At 42.2% G+C, this 18,799-nt stretch overlaps 1 protein-coding gene across 2 annotated transcripts in view; it reads right to left on the bottom strand.

Annotated features, from left to right (window-relative positions):
• RIN2 (Ras and Rab interactor 2) overlaps nucleotides 1–18,799 on the bottom strand; it is a 91,787-nt gene that overhangs the window by 52,653 nt on the left and 20,335 nt on the right. Inside the window, exons 2-3 of one of the 2 annotated variants that reach the window (XM_061587784.1) lie at nucleotides 14,320–14,406; nucleotides 2,670–2,764 (exon numbers count right to left, since the gene is read on the bottom strand). In XM_061587784.1, the coding sequence (XP_061443768.1) occupies nucleotides 2,670–2,764; nucleotides 14,320–14,376 (152 nt within the window). In that variant the 5' untranslated portion in view covers nucleotides 14,377–14,406. Of the gene's footprint in view, nucleotides 1–2,669; nucleotides 2,765–14,319; nucleotides 14,407–18,799 lie in introns of those variants that run through there. The other variant, XM_061587791.1, reaches the window with a different exon arrangement.

Raw genomic sequence — 18,799 nt, 5'->3', positions numbered from 1 at the left:
GAACCCGTCCCAGTCTGTCTGCATCCTTCTTGAAGTACGGAGACCAGAACTGGATGCAGTATTCAAGATGAGGCCTAACCAGTGCTGAATAGGGGGGAACTAGTACTTCATGCAATTTGGAAACTATACTTCTGTAAATGCAGCCTAATATAGCATTTGCCTTTTTTGTAGTCACATCACACTGTTAGCTTATATTCAGCTTGTGATCAACGACAATTCCAAGATTCTTCTCACATGTCGCACTGCTGAGCCAAGTATCCCCCATCTTATAACTGTGTATTTAGTTTCTTTTTCCTGAGTGTAGAACTTTGCATTTATCCCTGTTGAACTTCATTCTGTTGTTTTCAGCCCAATGCTCCAGCCTATCAAGGTCCCTTTGACTTTTGTTTCTGTCTTCCACGGTATTAGCTGTGCCCCCCAACTTTGTATCATCTGCAGATTTGTTAAGCATGCTTTGTACCTCCTCATCCAAGTCGTTAATAAAAATGTTAAAGAGCACTGGGCCTAGGACCGAGCCCTGTGGTACCCCACTTGTTACTTCCGCCCAGTTTGAGAAGGAACCATTGATAAGCACTCTTTGAGTACGATTCTGGAGCCAACTGTGGATCCATCTGATAGTTGTTTCATCCAGCCCACGTTTAGCTAGCTTGCTAATCAGATTATCATGGGGCACTTTGTCAAAAGCTTTGCTGAAGTTGAGATATATTATGTCCACAGCATTCCCACAGTCTACAAGAGAGGTTACCTGATCAAAAAATGAGATGAGATTAGTTTGGCAGGATTTGTTCTTCATAAATCCATGTTGGCTCCTAGTAATGACTGCATTGCTTTCAAGGTGCTTACAGATTGACTGCTTTATAATCTGCTCCAGAATTTTTCCAGAGATTGATGTTAGGACCAAACTAGCATAAAAGTGAGCTACTTAAGCCCAACCCAGATAGGTAGTCCAGAAGGATACCATGGCCAATGATATTAAAAGCTATTGAGAAGTAGAACTAACGGGATGCAATTTGGCTGTCTAATTTCTAGCATATGTCAAACTAGATAGTTTTGGTGCCAAAGTCAGGATGGAACCTAGATTAAAATGGGTCAAGATAACTCACATTCTCAGGTTGCAGAAAAGGAACCATTGCAATAGGACAAGCATATACTTCAGACACACCCAAAGACAAAGAATTAATCTGGAACCCAAGTAGGAACAGATAGAAGTTCTCATTCTACTGAGGATTCATTCCCACCTCTACATGGGGCAAAATGTAATAGGCCCTTAACTACATAGATAGCTCCACAGGCCTCCACTGTGTAGATGGAATGGTTGTGGAGAAGTGAGCAGGAACAATTGTGTCAACCACTTGATTCACTGTCCTATTCCAGGGCTTTAGCAGAGTTGACATTCGTGGTGACTTGGAATTTCCCCAGATCCATCTGGAATACTTCTGGACCCCCAAGTGTCTATGACTTTTAAATAGGTCCTCCATCCCTGCAGCTCCAGCAGTTCTAAACCCTATCTGTTCTATGACAATGGAGTTAAGATGAAACTGCTTCTTCCGCAGATCATCATCCTTTAGAAAACATCATATCCAGAATGTGTCCTGCTATATGGGTAGCATCAGATATAAACCTTCTGAGCCACACTTGAAGTGATTGTCTCAGTGTGAATGTTGAAATGCCTAGGATAATAAGCCTAACACCACCCCAAGACCACCTTCACAAGCTTGGGAAGGAAGACTATTGAGCAGAGAGATAGATGGTATACCAAGATAATTCCACCTCTCTCTTGGAGATCCGCCGACAGTTGCAAACACGCAAAACTCAGTAGCTGCCAGACAAGTACTTAGTTAGAGCAATGGTTTTAGGATAAGATGACTGCAACTCTGCCTCTCTTTCCCCAGAGTTAACCTGCTATTCTATTAGGAAGCCTGCTGGGCAAAGCTGGGGAAGATTAATGCCTCTCAATCTCAGCTAACTAGGTTTCTATCACACATGCCGAGTTGGCATGATTATCCAGGCTGGACTCCTGGATGGCTAAGGTCTTCCCATTTACTCAGTTGGCATTCAACAACAGGATTTCATTCAAAAGATGTATTAGATAGCGTTGCTGTACATAAGAACAAAAAGGATAACGCTTCCTTTTGAAATCTTTCAAACCAATAGAATCAGTATTTACTAAAATGTTTAAACACAAATTGTATCTCAGAACTGGTTTAAATTGAAACATAGATTCTACATGTAGTGTATTTTTTTCCTGACTAAACCAGATTACCTGCTACTCTTCACTGCCTCCAACATATTTATACAATAAAATCTCTATGCTTTTTTGATAACTTCAGTTGAAATTGCTCAACTCCTAAACCTGAAAGCTAGATAAATTTCTGCATTCAGTCCTGAAAGATTGTATATGCAATTAGATATAGTTTTAAGTCAGACAACTATGTCCTAGGAATCCCTCAGTTGTTACAGGAGTATATAAAAAACAAATGAACACACACACACACACAACTTTGATCACCAAACTATGCTATAGGATAACTGCACTAAATCTTAGCCAAAGCACCAAATATTATTCCATAGCTGTAGTACTGAAAAGCAATGAACATGGTGGAAAGTATCACCTTCCTGATTAACACAGCAGAAATACATAAAAATATTTGCCATATAATGCTACCCACCTTTGTAATCGGGTGGGTCCATCTTCCAGCACCAGATCTGTCTGTACCATTTCTTGTTTCAGTTCTCCGATTTCTGAAGCAATTGTGTCAATCAGCTAGAAAAAAAAGGCAAAAACAGTATGATGTCAAGCAACTGGAAGAGGTGTGGAAATAAATGAGTGGGCAAAATGAATCATTCAAGATTACAACCCATTTCACTCCTTTTAATTTTGACTTCCCTCTCCTGTACGGAAAAGACCAGGATAAAAGGAAAGCATTATTTAACTCCTAGAGATTTAAAGGTAGTGCAAATTACAACCCAGGAATACTGAGGAAATTGCATTTTGTTAGTAACATAACCAAATATATAAACAACAGCTGACAATATTTTTTAAAAAGATTTATATGCTGCCTTTCTGGCAAAAAAATAATCCATTAAGAGAGACAAAACATAATAAAAGCTATGAAACAGTAATGCTAAATAAACCATAACCTGCAGGCTTAAAAATACTTAGATATTATCCAGCTCTAAGATTTAAGCATGTGTTTAACTCTCTGACTGAAAACAGTAAGACTTCAATGCACTTAATTTTAGTTGAAAAAATCAACATATATCCGGTGCATTTGAAATATTCATAGCTGTTTACGTATGTTACTTCAATAATCCTTGTAAGAGACTTGTAAGGTAGGCCACATAATTATTTACATATCTGAGATGGGAAGGTGGCTTATTTTATTTTATTTATTTATTTATTTACCGCCCCATAGCCGAAGCTCTCTGGGCGGTTTACAGTACCTAAAAACACTAAAAACACATATACAAATGTAAAACACATCTTTTAAAAACAATTTAAAACACAATTTAAACATTTAAAACAATTTAAAAACACATGCTAAAATGCCTGGGAGAAAAGGAAAGTCTTGACCTGGTGCCGAAAAGATAACAGTGATGGCGCCAGGCGCACCTCGTCACTGAGATCATTCCATAATTTGGGGGCCACCACTGAGAAGGCCCTCTCCCTTGCTGCCACCCTCCGAGCTTCCCTCAGAGTAGGCACCGGGAGGAGGGCCTTAGATGTTGAGCGTACTGTATGGGTTGGTTCGTATCGGGAGAGGCATTCCATCAGGTATTGTGGTCGCAAGCCGTGTAAGGCTTTATAGGTTAAAACCAGCACCTTGAATCGAGCTCGGAAACATACAGGCAGCCAGTGCAAGCGGGCCAGAATCGGTTTTATATGTTCAGACCGTCTGGTCCCTGTTACCAATCACACTCCCCCTGTCTCTTCCGACAAAGGTCATCATACAGGGCGGCCAAGGCTGTTTCCGTGCCAAAACCAGGCCTGAAACCTGATTGAAATGGATCCAGATAATCGGTCTCATCCAAGAGTGTCTGGAGCTGGCCTGTGACCACTTGTTCAAGGACCTTGCCCAGGAATGGAACATTTGCCACAGGCCTATAGTTATTAAGATTTTCTGGGTCCAAGGAGGGACTCTTCAGGAGTGGTCTCACTACTGCCTCTTTCAGGCAGCCAGGGACCACCCCCTCTCGCAGAGAAGCATTAATCACTTCCCTGGCCCAGCCGGCTGTTCCATCCCTGCTAGCTTTTATTAGCCAAGAAGGGCAAGGATCCAGCACAGAAGTGGTTGCACGAACCTGTCCAAGCACCTTGTCAACGTCCTCAAGCTGTACCAACTGAAACTCATCCAAGAAATCAGGACAAGGCTGTGCTCTGGATACCTCGCTTGACTTACCTGCTATAACACTGGAGTCTAAGTCCTGGTGGATGCTAAAGATTTTATCCTGGAAGTGCCTAGCAAATTCATTACAGCGGGCCTCAGATAGTTCTACCATGTCCCTGGGGCCAGAGTGTAATAGCCCCCGGACAATTCTGAAGAGCTCCGCTGGGCGGCAGATTGATGATTTGATAGTGGCAGCAAAATATTGTTTTTTTGCTGCCCTCACTGCCCCTAAATACAGCTTACCATAGGCACTTACCAGTGTATAATTGCATCCACCAGGAGTTCGTCTCCATCTGCACTCAAGCCGTCTCCTATATTGTTTCATCGCTCTCAGCTCTGGGGTATACCATGGAGCCGTACGAGCTCTACACAGGAGAGGGCGCTCAGGAGCAATCATGTCAACTGCCCGAGTCATTTCTGTATTCCACAGTTCAACCAGGGTTTCGACAACAGCGCCAGCCCTATCAGCCGGAAAACTCCCCAGAGCCCTTCGGAAACCATCCAGATCTCTGGGGGCGGACCAACTTAATAGGTCCCCCACCCTTGCTGAGGGGAAAAGCCGCTGTAAGTCTAAACTTCAGCAAGCAGTGATCTGTCCATGACAGAGCGACTGATGTAAGGCCCCCCACATTCAGATCACCAACTCCATGTCCAGCTGCAAAAACCAAATCTAGAGTATCCTGCTACATGTGTTGGGCCAATGGCATATTGGGACAGTCCCATGGTTGTAATGGAGACCATGAAATCCTGAGCTGCCCCAGATAAGGTGGCCTCAGCATGGATGTTGACATCCCCCAGAACCAACAGTCTGGGGGATCTCAACAGTACACCCGAGACCACCTCCGTCTGCTCAGCTAGGGAGTCTGTTGGGCAGCGGGGTGGGCGGTACACCAACACAATCCCCAGTCTGTCCCGTTGACCCAACATAAGGTGCAAACACTCCAGACCAGTGGTCACATGGACAGGGTGCTTGCAGAGGGAGATGGAGCTCCTATAGACCACAGCAACCCCTCCTCCCTGACCCTCAAGTCTACCCTGATGCTGAACCAGGTACCCTGGTGGGCATAGCTGGGAGAGACTGACTCCGCCCTGCTCACCCACCCAGGTCTCGGTTAGACATGCCAGATCAGCTGCCTCATCCACAATTAAATCGTGAATGAAGGAGATCTTATTATGCACCGATCTGGCATTTAGAAGCATCTGGAGGCCTGAGAGCTGGCTGATAGGGCAACCAACAAACCTGCAGGTGTGGGGAGGACCGGAACAAGGCACAGTCGTTAACTGCCTGGGCTGGGTTCTCCTTAACTGGCAAGTCCTCCTCACAACGTCATATCTCCCTCGACCTGTCACTACACTAATTGGACCCCCCTCAAATCTCCCCACTTGGCTCTCCCAGGCACAGGACTCGAGACCCAGCAGGAGGCACCTCAGCCAGCCGGCTTATGTATCCCCTCCGGAGAAGGGACAGGTGGAAGAAATCAGCAACAGCTGGCTGAGTACCTGGGGCCTGGTCCTGCAAGGTGTGACACCTGCCAAGCAGAAGTCCAACAAGGAGAGGGTGGTGGTGGTAGCCGAGGAGCAGCAGCAGCAAGAGCAGCAAGCAAGCAAGCAGGCAGGCAGGCTGGCAGGCAGCAGCAGCAACGGCTCTCCTTCCCTGGACAGTGATGGTCTCCTTCCTCCTGCAGGCACTGGGACGGAGGGAATAAGGTGGGAGCCCACCAAGTGAGGTCAGGGCTGGAGGTGATATTTTAACCAGAGCCTTCTAGGCTCACAGCTCATACTCTTAGCCAGCATGCTACACCTCAGTATGAATGAAAAAGGCAGCTCTTTCAACATGCTACCAAATTAATGTGAAATATTACTGAAGCAAAGCACTTGTGTTTCTCAGAAAAAAAGAGCAGCTGATTTTCTGCCAGAATAAAAGTTGCCACATACTGGAAAGGCCAAACATATTCTAGAGTAGTTCAATCCTGATAGTGGCATACATAGGACCATCTAGTTATTGATAAAACTCACTCATTTGAGAAAGAGTTTCTAAGAACCAGGGCCAGCACCAGGCATGAGGGAACTCTCGAGCACCAACATCCCCCCCCATATAGCTGCCACCGGCTTAAATAGGCCTGGCCATGCTGCCTCCCATGTCAGTACGCTAATGCGCTGTGTGTGCACATCTTTGCACATGTTGACATGGAAACTGCAGGAGGCAGGGCGGCCAGGCCTATTTAAGCCTGCACTGCCTGCATGGGGGGGGTGTTGTCTAGCAGGGTGGAGCTCCACAATCAGCACCAGCATCTGGTCACAGGGCATGCATAATAAGGGGTTGACATGCATTGCAAATCTTGTCCCACAACCCAAGACTGGCGTGGATTGCAGAGTGGGACCTCCATCATCCCAGGGGCCCTTCTGAGCCCTAGGGGCTCTTGTGTCCGGGCTCCACCTGGTTGCCCACTGGCGCTGAGCCTGCTAAGAACCAAACCAGGCTTTCCTTTGCCACTTCACATCTATTTGTAGAATATGCAGAAGGAAAGTATTTGAAATACTGCTCCACCCTATAAATATCAAATAATTGTTACACTGACACCTGCAATTTACTTCTTTTCAAGTCTGATCCTGCCTGAAATTTTTAGCTATCACAACGTATTTCTGGCTATGTTTTACTGTTTTCATTTTTGGAAAACTATTACCAAAAATTAAAGGTAAAACCTATTTTAATGTGTAACCCTATTTATATATTTTGTCTCTGTAGACCTTGCAGTGGTGATGGTGTGACGGCGCTTTTAGCCCCTGCCACCAACATTGCTCTTCTTTTTTTGTGACAGTAGCACGCTGTGCGTGGTTGTCTGCAATGAAATTCCAGTGCGTGAACTGCTGTTCGTGGAGGGGTTCCAAATTATCAGGACACCTGGTTTCACAGGTTCCCCAACCACCAGGAGGCCGTACACATGAGCAGCTTTGGAACTTTGGAACTTCACTGCACACAACACAGCTGTTGCAGAACAACAGGAACAGGGCTAATAGCACAGCCCCACTCCTCTGTCGACACAATAAAACCCTGCACATGAGTAATGGATGAATAAGGGTTTGCTTTAAGGAGTTTATTCACAGCCTCGGCTAATGGTTGCCAAAGGGGAGGCTTCTATCAAAACATCTCTTTCCCTTTGCAGTATCCAGTACTCTACAGATCAGAGTTGAGGTATCTGTGGTGCTCCAGATTTTGTTGGACTACACCTCCCATCACAGCCCCCTCCATCCTTGCCAATGGTGAGGGATGGAGGAAGCTGTAATCCACCAACATCTGGAAGGCCACAGGTTCCCTGCCTCTGCTATATAGAAAGGTGTATTCCAATATTTTAAAATATTGACTGTTGGGCATGCCTGCCTCTTAGCAGCAAAATACAAATTTACTTGCAACATACACCAAAAACATACAAGGGCCTTGAAATCTGCAGGTCTACCCCTAGAGAAATTAATTGTGTTTGAGGACTATACTCTTGATGCCAGATTGGTTAAAAAACAAGAGGTCCCCTTATTGCTTGCAAAACTGTAATCTTCTGTTCCCAAAGTTCCTGAAAACTCATTTGACTGGGAAATGCTAGGACTGAGTTTCCCATTTACTTTCATTATGACACACTGGTTTAAGCAAAGTAAAATGGTGGATGAGACAGGGTTCTCCCTGTTGACATCTCTTAAATCCATCTGAGAATTAAAGTGTGTTCTGGAACAGCAGTAAAATAACAGCAGTCATTAACATACCACTAATGCTGTGCCAGTAATAAAGCCTGGTTCATACGTTATTTTGTGGACAAAACCCTTACTATCCTCTCTACCAGTACTTCCATAATATAGCAGCATTTTAAGATCAGTTACACCACTTCTCCTACTCTGGTTCCTTTGAAAGCTGCACAAGTTTGCTAGCGATAGAATATTGGGATCCTTTTGGGAGAAAGGGCAGGATAAATAAATAAATAAAATTTGGTGGCTATGGGATGGTGCTCATTTACAGGATTTCTGGGATCAAGGGGCATGGTTTTACTTCCGAGGGATGCTTTGCAGGGTAAGGATACTGCACAGCTCCTCCTATTGACCTCACAGTTAAAAGAGACTCTTTTTCTTTAGATTCAGAGATCAGGTGTCATCCACCTCTCCCTTTACGAGCTTCCAAAAACCTGAAGTTCTGTCTAAAACTGCAAACCATTATAGAAGGAATGGGTAGGGATGGGGTGTATGGATGGTAGGACATGAACCACTGACTAATTTCTGGTGGATCAACTGGTGCCAGTTGTGATTCTTACAAAGTAGATTTCAGTCTAATTCAGCAAGGCACTACTTATGTTCTATAAGTAAGAGTTGGTAGTCAGGACACAAGCCTGCACCATAAATGTAAAATATACCGAAGGATGACAGATTTGGGAGACTGAATGATTAAAGTCAGACCATGGCTGAAGTTTTTTTCATTACAAAAAAATACAAGACCCTGTCCTTGTTATATGTTGGCTGACATATAAACTAATCTGACATATAACCATTTGCAGCAAAACTCTCTTTCCTCATAATGTGTCCTGTGTGGGAGAGGGCAAGCGATCCTGAAGACAATGCCTCTGCAGTTAAACTACACCTATAACTTCATGGCCTCTGCTAGTGTTTGTTTTGTTGGACCTTCTGGTATTCATATGCCCCCTGCTGGACACAAGAGCACACTGTGCTGCAATTTAGTGTTGCCAAACAATAAAGGTAGCAAATTAGCTATTCAAAAAATGGAAATGGACTGCGTTCAAGTGGATCACGACTTATGGCGACCCTACGAATAGGGTTTTCATGGTAAGCTGTATTCAGAGGTGGTTTTTGCCTTCTTCTGAGGCTGAGAGGCAGTGACTGGCCCAAGGTCACCCAGTGAGCTTCATGGCTATGTGGGGATTCGAACAGGTTATCCAAATGTCTGCTGTCATGGGAGTCAAGATACTGTATAGGCATATGTGTGAAATGAGGGATTTTATATGGCAGAATCCCCTAGGATGCACAGAGACACATCCTTTCCATAGATTCCCTGAAAGTGGAGGCCAGGCAACCCACTGTACTGAGACATAGGAGGTTTTGCTCCTACTTTGAAGTTGCCCACAGTCCTGAAATTTATTTATTTTTACCCAGGAATGAATGGTAATCACTCAGATAAGAGTACTCAGAGTGAACTGTTAGTATCGGCTAAAGTGGCCTCTGTCTTTAATGAAACTAGCGTCTGGAGGTGAAGGGTAGTGTTGCTGTCTCTCTACTGTGTTCCAGAATGCAGATGGTTTAGCATGAAGCAAACCCCATAGCATTCAATGGGAGCAACTGAGAACTGAGCAGTCAGCTATATATACTCTGGCTTCTCTTTTAGTATGAAGGAATCTTGGGCTTTTTAAAGAGCATATCTTTCACAGTTCTGCCTACCAGGCGGATTCATAGCACTTCTAAACATAGATCAATAAGCAATTTCTTTTTTCTGAACAAAGCCCATCTTCACACAGTAGTTCAGAAATGCTTGGGCATTTACCACCAATCAGAAGTCCCCCACACATACATCTGAAACTTCTCTTTCCAGCAGCATGCACAAAACACTCCACTGAGAGAACTGTCATTAGAGTGCAACCACACATCTATTTCCAAAGAAGTTACAAGCACTCATTTGCAACACAGCACACTATATTTCCATGTACCCAGATAACAATGCCTTTCACTCTTTTCTTTCTGCCATGAATAGACAAGTTGAACACATCTGAATGGATTAGGTAAATCCAAACACCAGCAGCTTCAAATGTTCTGGGAAAGCATAATAAATTGATACAGCAAGAGAGGAATAACAGGGAAAATAGCTCCAAAATCCACAATTGGGAAATACCTTTATTGGGACCAACCAAAATCTCACAAAAGTGTGACAAACTTTCATGTTCTCCAATAACTATTCATCAGAAAAGATGTAACACAAAAAAGGGGGAGGGGGGAAGAGAAAAACAAGCAAAATACAAAAAATAGACTGATGATGTAGCCATGAAAACAGCTTGAAGACTCGGTTCCAAAATGGGGATTACAGGTTGAATGAGTCTCTGCCGGGTGCTACAAATATCAGGATGCACATCTAGTATTCTGGGATAAAGAAGCAATGGCTGCTCCCCACCTCCAAGAAATTAAAGTCTGGCTTTAAATAAAACACTGTTTTTCAACAGGTCACACTTGGGGGAGGGGGGATGTTAGACACAGGAGGTCCAACGGAAAAGAGATTCCTTTTTCCATTATTACATTTTTATAAAATAAACTGTAGCCCTTTTATTTTGTGAAAATATAAAAGGAAAAGTGTACAGGTCACACTTTGCACAATCGGTCACTAAATAATTACACAATTTTTGCTAATAAGTAAACCTGTTTCTGCCTTCTCAGATTTTGACCAATGAGTGTAAAAACACTGAAACAACCATTAAGCATTTACACATTTTATATAATTAAAATTAATTTATAAGCATATTTGTCTATCTGTATACATGTTCAGGGTATTCTGTAATCATTCCTCACTACAAGATCTCTAGCTATGGGCAAGGAGAAAGAAAGAGAAAGAAACATCCAGACAGACAAGAGTTTCTATGCTGTAGGCTGGAGTTCAAGATGGATTCTAGATCTGATAAAGTTGAAAGCTACGAAGCAAGGGTGGCCTAATCTGCCCTACTCCAAGCTCACTGTTTTTGGCAGCAGTGGCAAAAATAATTTTTAAAAGAAATAGATACACCTCTGGGATCCCAGAATACAAATCTGGGATGCAAATCATCCTGTCATCTCATGGATCATTTGAAAAATAAAGAAGGGATTATATTCCTACAACTGATCTACATGAATTAGCTAAGGAGGAGGGTATGTCTGCCTTGTGTCTCTGCCAGTATGTGTGTCCATGCATGAGTGCATGTGTGAGAGAGAGTCATCGCTTACATGTGGCCCCTGGAGGTTTGGCCCTCGGGCAAAAGTGATTAGCCATCCTGCTACAGAGCATATTTTCCCAACATACACACGCGAAGGAAAACACAAGAATAGCACACCGTAAGTCATGCTTCGATTCTGAATAGACATCTAATATACAAGAGATGCTTGTAAAGGGCAGCTGCTTCATATTCCTAGATGTTGCAAGACATCTCTTGCGAAGAAACAAACTATGCCTGTCTGCAACACGGTGAGCTGGGGTGGCTTCTAATGGCCATTTATAAAGTCTTTGCTGAGCGCAGATCATACCCAGACCTCTCTGTGTTCTACTCTGGAAAGAAGAGCAAAAGTTGAAATTATATCCTGTGTTCCATACTACTGGATACTGTAAACCATTTGTTCCTTTTTTAAAAAATAGTAGTAGGGCTTTATTTTCTTTCCAGAGCCCTGTTATCATCTTTGGCATCTTAGCTATTTCCTTCTCATTTTGACAAGTGCATTGTTTCTTAAAAGCCACCTTTCTTCAAAGCCCTGGCAGACAGACAGCAATGGCAGCATAACTCAGAAGTTTCCACTTGTGTGTTTCCCCACAATATATGCAGCACTGAAATTTTTTAATTTTGCAACAACCGGTCAGTGCTTTGGGCTATAAATCAGGAATTTATTTCCAGCATTCTATCTCTCTCGTGCATACAAAATAGAGTAAAATCTTGCTAGAAAATAGGCAGTTGCAAGTGAGTAATAAACTGAATAAACTTACAGCAAGACGGCTAAAAGCAGGGTTTTTCAGAGCCCACGACAACTTGCTGTAATAGACTATGTCAGTAGTTCCAAAACTTTTTTCCCAGTGGCCCACTTGAAAATTGCTGAGGGTCTTTGTTGACTACTTAATGGTTATTATGCCTGTTGTAGCAACTGTAATGTGTTGTGTTAGATGCTGCAAGATTTTAATTGTATTTTTACAGACATGCCACAGACTATCTGAACAAAGCTCATGGACTTGTCCACAATTTGGGAAACTCTGGACTAGGTATTTTATGCCCTTCTTTAAGAGGGGAAATGGAACATGAATGGGAAAAGCATTGAGATCCAGTTACTACAACCATTAGGACAGTAAAGATGGTTAAAACATGGACAAGATTTAACAAGGCACTGTTAAAGTGCACTCTGGTGTGTAAACAGGCTACAAAACTAGGGCAGCTCTACACTTTACACACCATGGTTGCTGCATATATACCAGTCTTACCTCAGTGTTTCCTGCAGCAAATAGCTAAGTGTGGATGACCTAAACCTTTGTACATAACTTCTGTGGATCTAGGAGCAATCCACATTCTCAGGGCCAAACTAGATAACACCATTCATGCAATTGCATGCTTTGTTTTTAAAAAGTAAATACCAGTCATGAGGGATACGAACTAGAACTTTGATGGGGAAGGAGGCTTTAAACCTTTATCTCCTGCTCTGGTCTGGATCAGGGCTTTTGCACCTGCTAGCAGGAGAAAAGCTCCCACTGGCACAGGTAGCCAAATCTAGATTAAGAGTGCAGGACAAAGAGATAAAGCATCGCTACCCCCTCATGAGAGTTCTGATCCAGATCAGGACCACTACATCTGCTATTTTCACCCCAAAAAAATCTATTCAAGCAACTACTAATTATGTGAATGGTGTCACATCTAGTTTGGCTCAGACATATGCACAACAGTGTTTAAAGTTATGTATATGTCTTTCACTCTTTAGGCATGCTGCAGAAAACACTGATGTAAGACTCGTGTACAGGTAGTACGCATATTTGCAAAATAAAGTGTGATGCTGCCTTCAGGACAGCATTCTGAGCAAACTTTCTAGAGAACAGGGATAATGTGAGAATCGTTCCGTTATCTTGTCTTGAGTTCCCACCACCTAGCAGTTTAAGAGTCAGATTTAGATCTTAAGCTCTGCAGGGAAGGGACCTGTCTTTTTGTTACTCTGTAATGCATTCCATCTATTGATGGTGCTATATAATTGTAAATAGTAGCAACAACAGTGGAACTCTTGAATGCAATTGCAGCTTTCACAAGCAATACACAGAATCTTTCCAAGTGGATTTTGTTAATACTACCCCAAACTTCTATTTTTAAGGGCCTGATATTCTGCTCCATCGCTTCGCTACTGAAGCACAGCACCCCTACAGCAGGTTTTGCAAGGATAGGATAGGCGCCCCCAATGCAGCCCAGAAACATCGTTGTTTTTAAAGTCTGTATTTCCCCCCCTGTATACCTGGACAGCTCTGTCCCACTTGCCAACCACAGGAACTGGCTTCAGTTGCCACAGCAATAGCCACTATTCTATAGCTGAGGTGGATTTAAAGAACTGGACTCTAAGCAAAAGTAAATCTCATGATTTTAAGTGGTAAACTGTTGAAGTCATCTGCCCCAGATTAAAACATGCAACTGTTGGCAATTTATATACAGCCTCAAATTAAATTGATAACTGCCCTAACTCGAACGTTTTCAACAGAAATGGAAACCTTCTCAGCAATCTATTACTCATCTTTGAGCTTTAAACTACAGCTGGTGTGTGTGTGTGTATGTGTGTATTTGCGTGTGCACGCACATGCATGCATTCTAAACTAGTAACTGCTGAGACCAGCACAGAATGTATCTTGCCTATATAAAATCACAGAACACACACACACACACACACACACGGAATATCTGGATTTCAGTGAACCCCAGAACTGAAAGGGCAGCAATAGCATGATGTTTACAGATGTACACACAGCTTGCCTCCTTATCAAAAGGCTACTACTTTACACAGCATGAGGTTCAAATAAAGCACACAGATCAAGTTACAGAAGCTTGATGTTCAGAAGACATGTTTCAGTGGTTCAAAAGCCTGGTTTTGTTATTGTAGTTTTGTCTAAATACTGAGGATGGAAAGTAATCAGCAGTAAACCTTACATTTCAAAGAAAAACTTGTCTCCTTACTCAAAATAAAATAACTTTTCAGTTACCTTAAAAAAGCTTCCTCTCTCATCAAGACCCTGAGCTTCCATGGTTGAAGTTGACATTTTCTCTGGGAAAACTCCACTGAACTCCTCCTAGAAGCAGAGACATTTTTAATGGTTAGTCCAGTCTGTAGGAAATTCCTTTCTAAGCCACAGGAACAGTCACAACAACAGTTTTGCCAAGATCTTTTCCCGTCAACAACACAGTGCCATTTATTTTCCACCAGAGCATTTAACATATCCCTTTGGTCTATTATTTCCTGTGAATTTCACTTTAAAGACTGCGTTACTGGCATTTCCCCCTCTTCAAACAATCTCACAAGTTGTTTCTGGTGATTTTAACTGGTTCAGTAAAAAAAATGTAACAGAATAATGCATGCTTTATTTGCTTGACCTCAACCAAGAGTGCACACTGACCAGACAGGAAGAGGTCCCCACAATCCTCCACCTAAGATTACAGATCTAATATGTTAACAAGAGAAATTGCTCTAGGACTGGGACACTGGAAGTAAGTTACTTAAGGAATATGTGTGAGAGTCTAAAGGAATGTCTGTCCAAACAAGGTGCAGCAACAGAACACACACATTAAGAATCGGTCCTGAACTATGAAAGGGCTTCTGAACATATACAGAGTGCTTTCCCTGTATGCTTTTATCAGTCACAGCCACCATCCACAAGTACTGAAGTTGCAGAGGTAAGAAAAAAAAAGACTGCACACTCAACCCTCACTTCTTCTGCCAACTTAAAAAACTACATTTGGATAGCCATGCCATGATGGGGATAGAGTGAATAAGAATTATAAATCTGGAAGGGACTTCAAAGATCATCTGAACCAACCCACTGTTGATGCAGGAAACCTTCTACTACAACAACATCTCTGACAAGTGGCCATTCAGCTGCTGCGTAAAAACCTCTAACCAAAGACTCCACCGCCTCCCATGGCAGTCAGCCACTACCAAACAGCCCATACCAACCGGGGGTTCCTCCTAATGTTTAGTCAAAATCCCTTTTCTTATAATTTGAACTTACTGATTTGGGTCCTATCCACCGCAGCAATTTTCCCCAACCTGGTGCCCTTGAGATGTTTTAGACTACACCCCATCATCCCTGACCATTGGCCAGGCTAGCAGGGGCTAATGGGAGATCTAATCCAGAACATCTGGAGGACATCAGGTTGGGGAAGGCAGCTCTGGAGCAACAGAAAACAATTTTGCTCCAACATCTATATGAGAGTCCTCCAAATATTTGAAATAACATATCGCCTCTCAATAGTCTCTTCCCTAGGTTAAACATACAAAACCCCTTCAACCTTTCCTCATAGAACTTGGTCTCTAGGCTTCTCGCCACCTTTGTTGCCTTCCTCTGGCATGTTTCAGTCCTTCTTAAACTACAGTGCCCAGAACTGGACACAGTACTCCAGGAGAACTCTGACCAAAGCAGATTGGGTTGTTCCATTACTTCTCAAGGTTTAAAAAGCAGTTCAAAGAATGTTCTGTACAATCGCAAAGAACATAGTTTGGCAATTCTAGTGAATTTTGAGGGTGGGCTACATAGGAGCTGGGATAGGGTCTAGGATTACAGGTACTGTTTCCAAATCAGAGGGTGTGCCTTCAAGAACCAGGTAGCTAATCTCTTTTTAGCATTTTCTCACTAACTTCACCTTCTTTCTATTTCAACCTTGTATCACTTAACAGAAATAAACCATACCAGCTAAATCATCACTTTTTTTTTAAAGAGAAGGTTAATTATTGGTTTACTTTTGAAATTATATTCCCACGTGCCTTTGCTAATATTCTTGCTGTGCATGTCTAAATATGATGCAGTTTGGCCAAACAATTGCACTCTATTACCTTTTATTGCATTTGTAATTTACAAATTAAAGTCATTTTACAATTTCTAAGCCAGTTATTTAAATAATCTTAGAGCTGTTCTACACATAAACACAGAAAGGCTGTGGAATCTGGATAGTACAAATATATGTTTCAGAATGCAGGGGGAGGAGTCATATTTAAAATTGGATAAAACTGAAATTAAACAAGGTGGTGATGCTGTTAAGGAACAGATGTGGACTCACCTACCTAAGATTGATAGAGTTAGGACCTTAGGGGTCCCTCCAACGTTCCTGCACTGCTTCTTAAGAAGCAGTTTAGTTTTTGCCAGGAGTGACTTTTTATATATTTGGGTAATTCCTTTGGGAGGAAGGGCAAGATATAAATTTGATTAATAAATAAATAAATAAAATTAGGTGGCCTCTTCTACACATGACAGTGTTTCCCATGTTGATTCATGGTTTTTAACATTTTCCAGACAGAGCAAAAATCTTCCTTGTTTCAACCAATATAACTGCACTGATCTATCAAAAATGTTATACTTTATATCTAGCCCACGAGTCCTTGGATTGTTTAAAATAGCACATCTTTATCTAGCCTTTGGCAAACTTCACTTCTTTTGAAATTATTTCCTTTTCAGCAGTCGGCTGAGAGCCTAGTTCATGCAGTCCACTTGATATAGCTATACACAGGATTACATTGACATTCAGAAGCCAAATACAGGAACTGTCTATGGTGCCAGTACTTAACAGATCTCTTAATTCAAATGTTGCATTGTGTTAGTCCAGCTGTAACCGCAAACAAAGTACGGGATTTAAAAAGAAGGGGGGGGGAGAAGTCCCAACTTCCGTAAACGGTCAGAAAGCTATTTTGTTCATTCTTACAGGGTGGAACAGGACAGTACGTACAGGCTCGCTGAAGGCAAAGCACAACACCAAAAAATTGGTACTCACATAGCTTTATGTGTATACGATGAACTTCTCTCAAAAATTTTTTTTTTTTAAACTTTGACACAGACAAATCCTGCCAGAGACATGCATCTTCCAATCACACTGTCTTTTGATTTCATTAACCTGGTCAAGATTACTGCAGTGTATTATACTTAGTACTGCCTCTGCAGACTGTTCTGAAATTTCAATTAATTCAGAACATGGCGGTCAGTTTATTTAGTGGATGTATTTCACAGGGCAAAAAGATTCATAGTTCTTGTTTTGAACTTAAAGGCTACAGTCCTGTGCTATGCCCACTTACCTATGCATAGGGTTGTGCTACACAGTTCTGCACTACCTGGGGTCTGGATAACTTCCTAGATATGCAGAAGTATATATAGATTTGTACACATTTGTATATACTTCTGCATATCTAGGAAGTTCCCCGAGTATGTATAAACTACTGCCTTATTTTTGGGTGGTCTCATTTCATTTCAAACTGATAAGCATTTGACTACCTGGCTATTATTATTTTTACTTATTTATTAAATTTATATCCCACCCTTCCTCCCAGAAGGAGCCCAGGATGGCAAACAAATGACAACAAAAAACATGTACAAAACATATTAAAAACAAAACATCTTGAAAATCATTTTAAAAAATAATAAAACCAAAACTTCTTTTTAAATGTGTATTTTAGAAAAAAAAATTAAAGATGTTTTGGTTTTATGATCCCCCCCCCAAAAAAACCCTTTAAAAAATCTTAAAAATGATTCCAACACAGATGCAGACTAGGATAAGATTTCTACTTAAAAGGCTTGTTGAAAGAGGAAGGACTTCAGCAGGCACTAAACAAACAGAGGCAGTGCCTGTTTAAGGGGAAGGAATTCCAAAGGGTAGGTGCCATAACACTAACGCTCCAATTTCTATGTTGTGTGGAACAGACCTCCTGATGCGATGGTATCTGTAGGAGGCCCTCACCTGCAGAGTGCAGTGATCGACTGGTATAAAGGGTAAGATGATCTTTCAGGTATTCTAGTCCCAAGCTGTATAGGGCTTTATACAACAAAACCAACACCTTCAACCGGTAGCTACTGGGCACCTAGTGTAATTCTTTCAGCGGTGGGGTAACATGTTGGCAATGTCCTGCCCCAGTGAGCAGTCACGTTGTTGCATTTGCACCAGCTGCAGCTTCTGGACCAACCACAAGGGTAGCCGCACAAAGAGCACATTACAGTAGTCCAGCCTGGAGGTTACTAGTGCATGAACAACAGTGGTCAGGCTAGCCTGGTCCAGAAACAGCCAAAGCTGGTAAATGGCACTCCTAGCCACTGAGGCCACCTAGTAGTAGGATCATGATGACTAGGGAAAATGTCATTATGCATAACCCATAATGGGATATCTTTAGAATAACACGCATTGGTCTAGCCACTCTACCACAAAATTGGAATCAGAGAAGATAAAGAAGAGCATTGCCTTATAAAGACAGACTTGCGTGATTTTGATTTAGAAGGAAAAAAACCTGAATAATCTCAGCTGAGAAAGTATTTATTCCATCCCCCTTTAAATCATGGGTACTTTCACACCATACAGTTAAAGCACTATTGTACCACTTGACTAGTCATGGCTTCCCCCAAAGAATCCTCAGTACTGTAGTTTGTTAAGAGTGCTGACCTCTCAGATCTACATGTCCAAGCACCCTTAAGAAACTACAGTACCCAGGATTCT

Source organism: Rhineura floridana, chromosome 1 (genome assembly GCF_030035675.1).
Source record: "Rhineura floridana isolate rRhiFlo1 chromosome 1, rRhiFlo1.hap2, whole genome shotgun sequence".
NCBI classification, from domain to species: Eukaryota; Metazoa; Chordata; class Lepidosauria; order Squamata; family Rhineuridae; genus Rhineura; species Rhineura floridana.
This window is presented reverse-complemented; position numbering and strand designations above follow the sequence as displayed.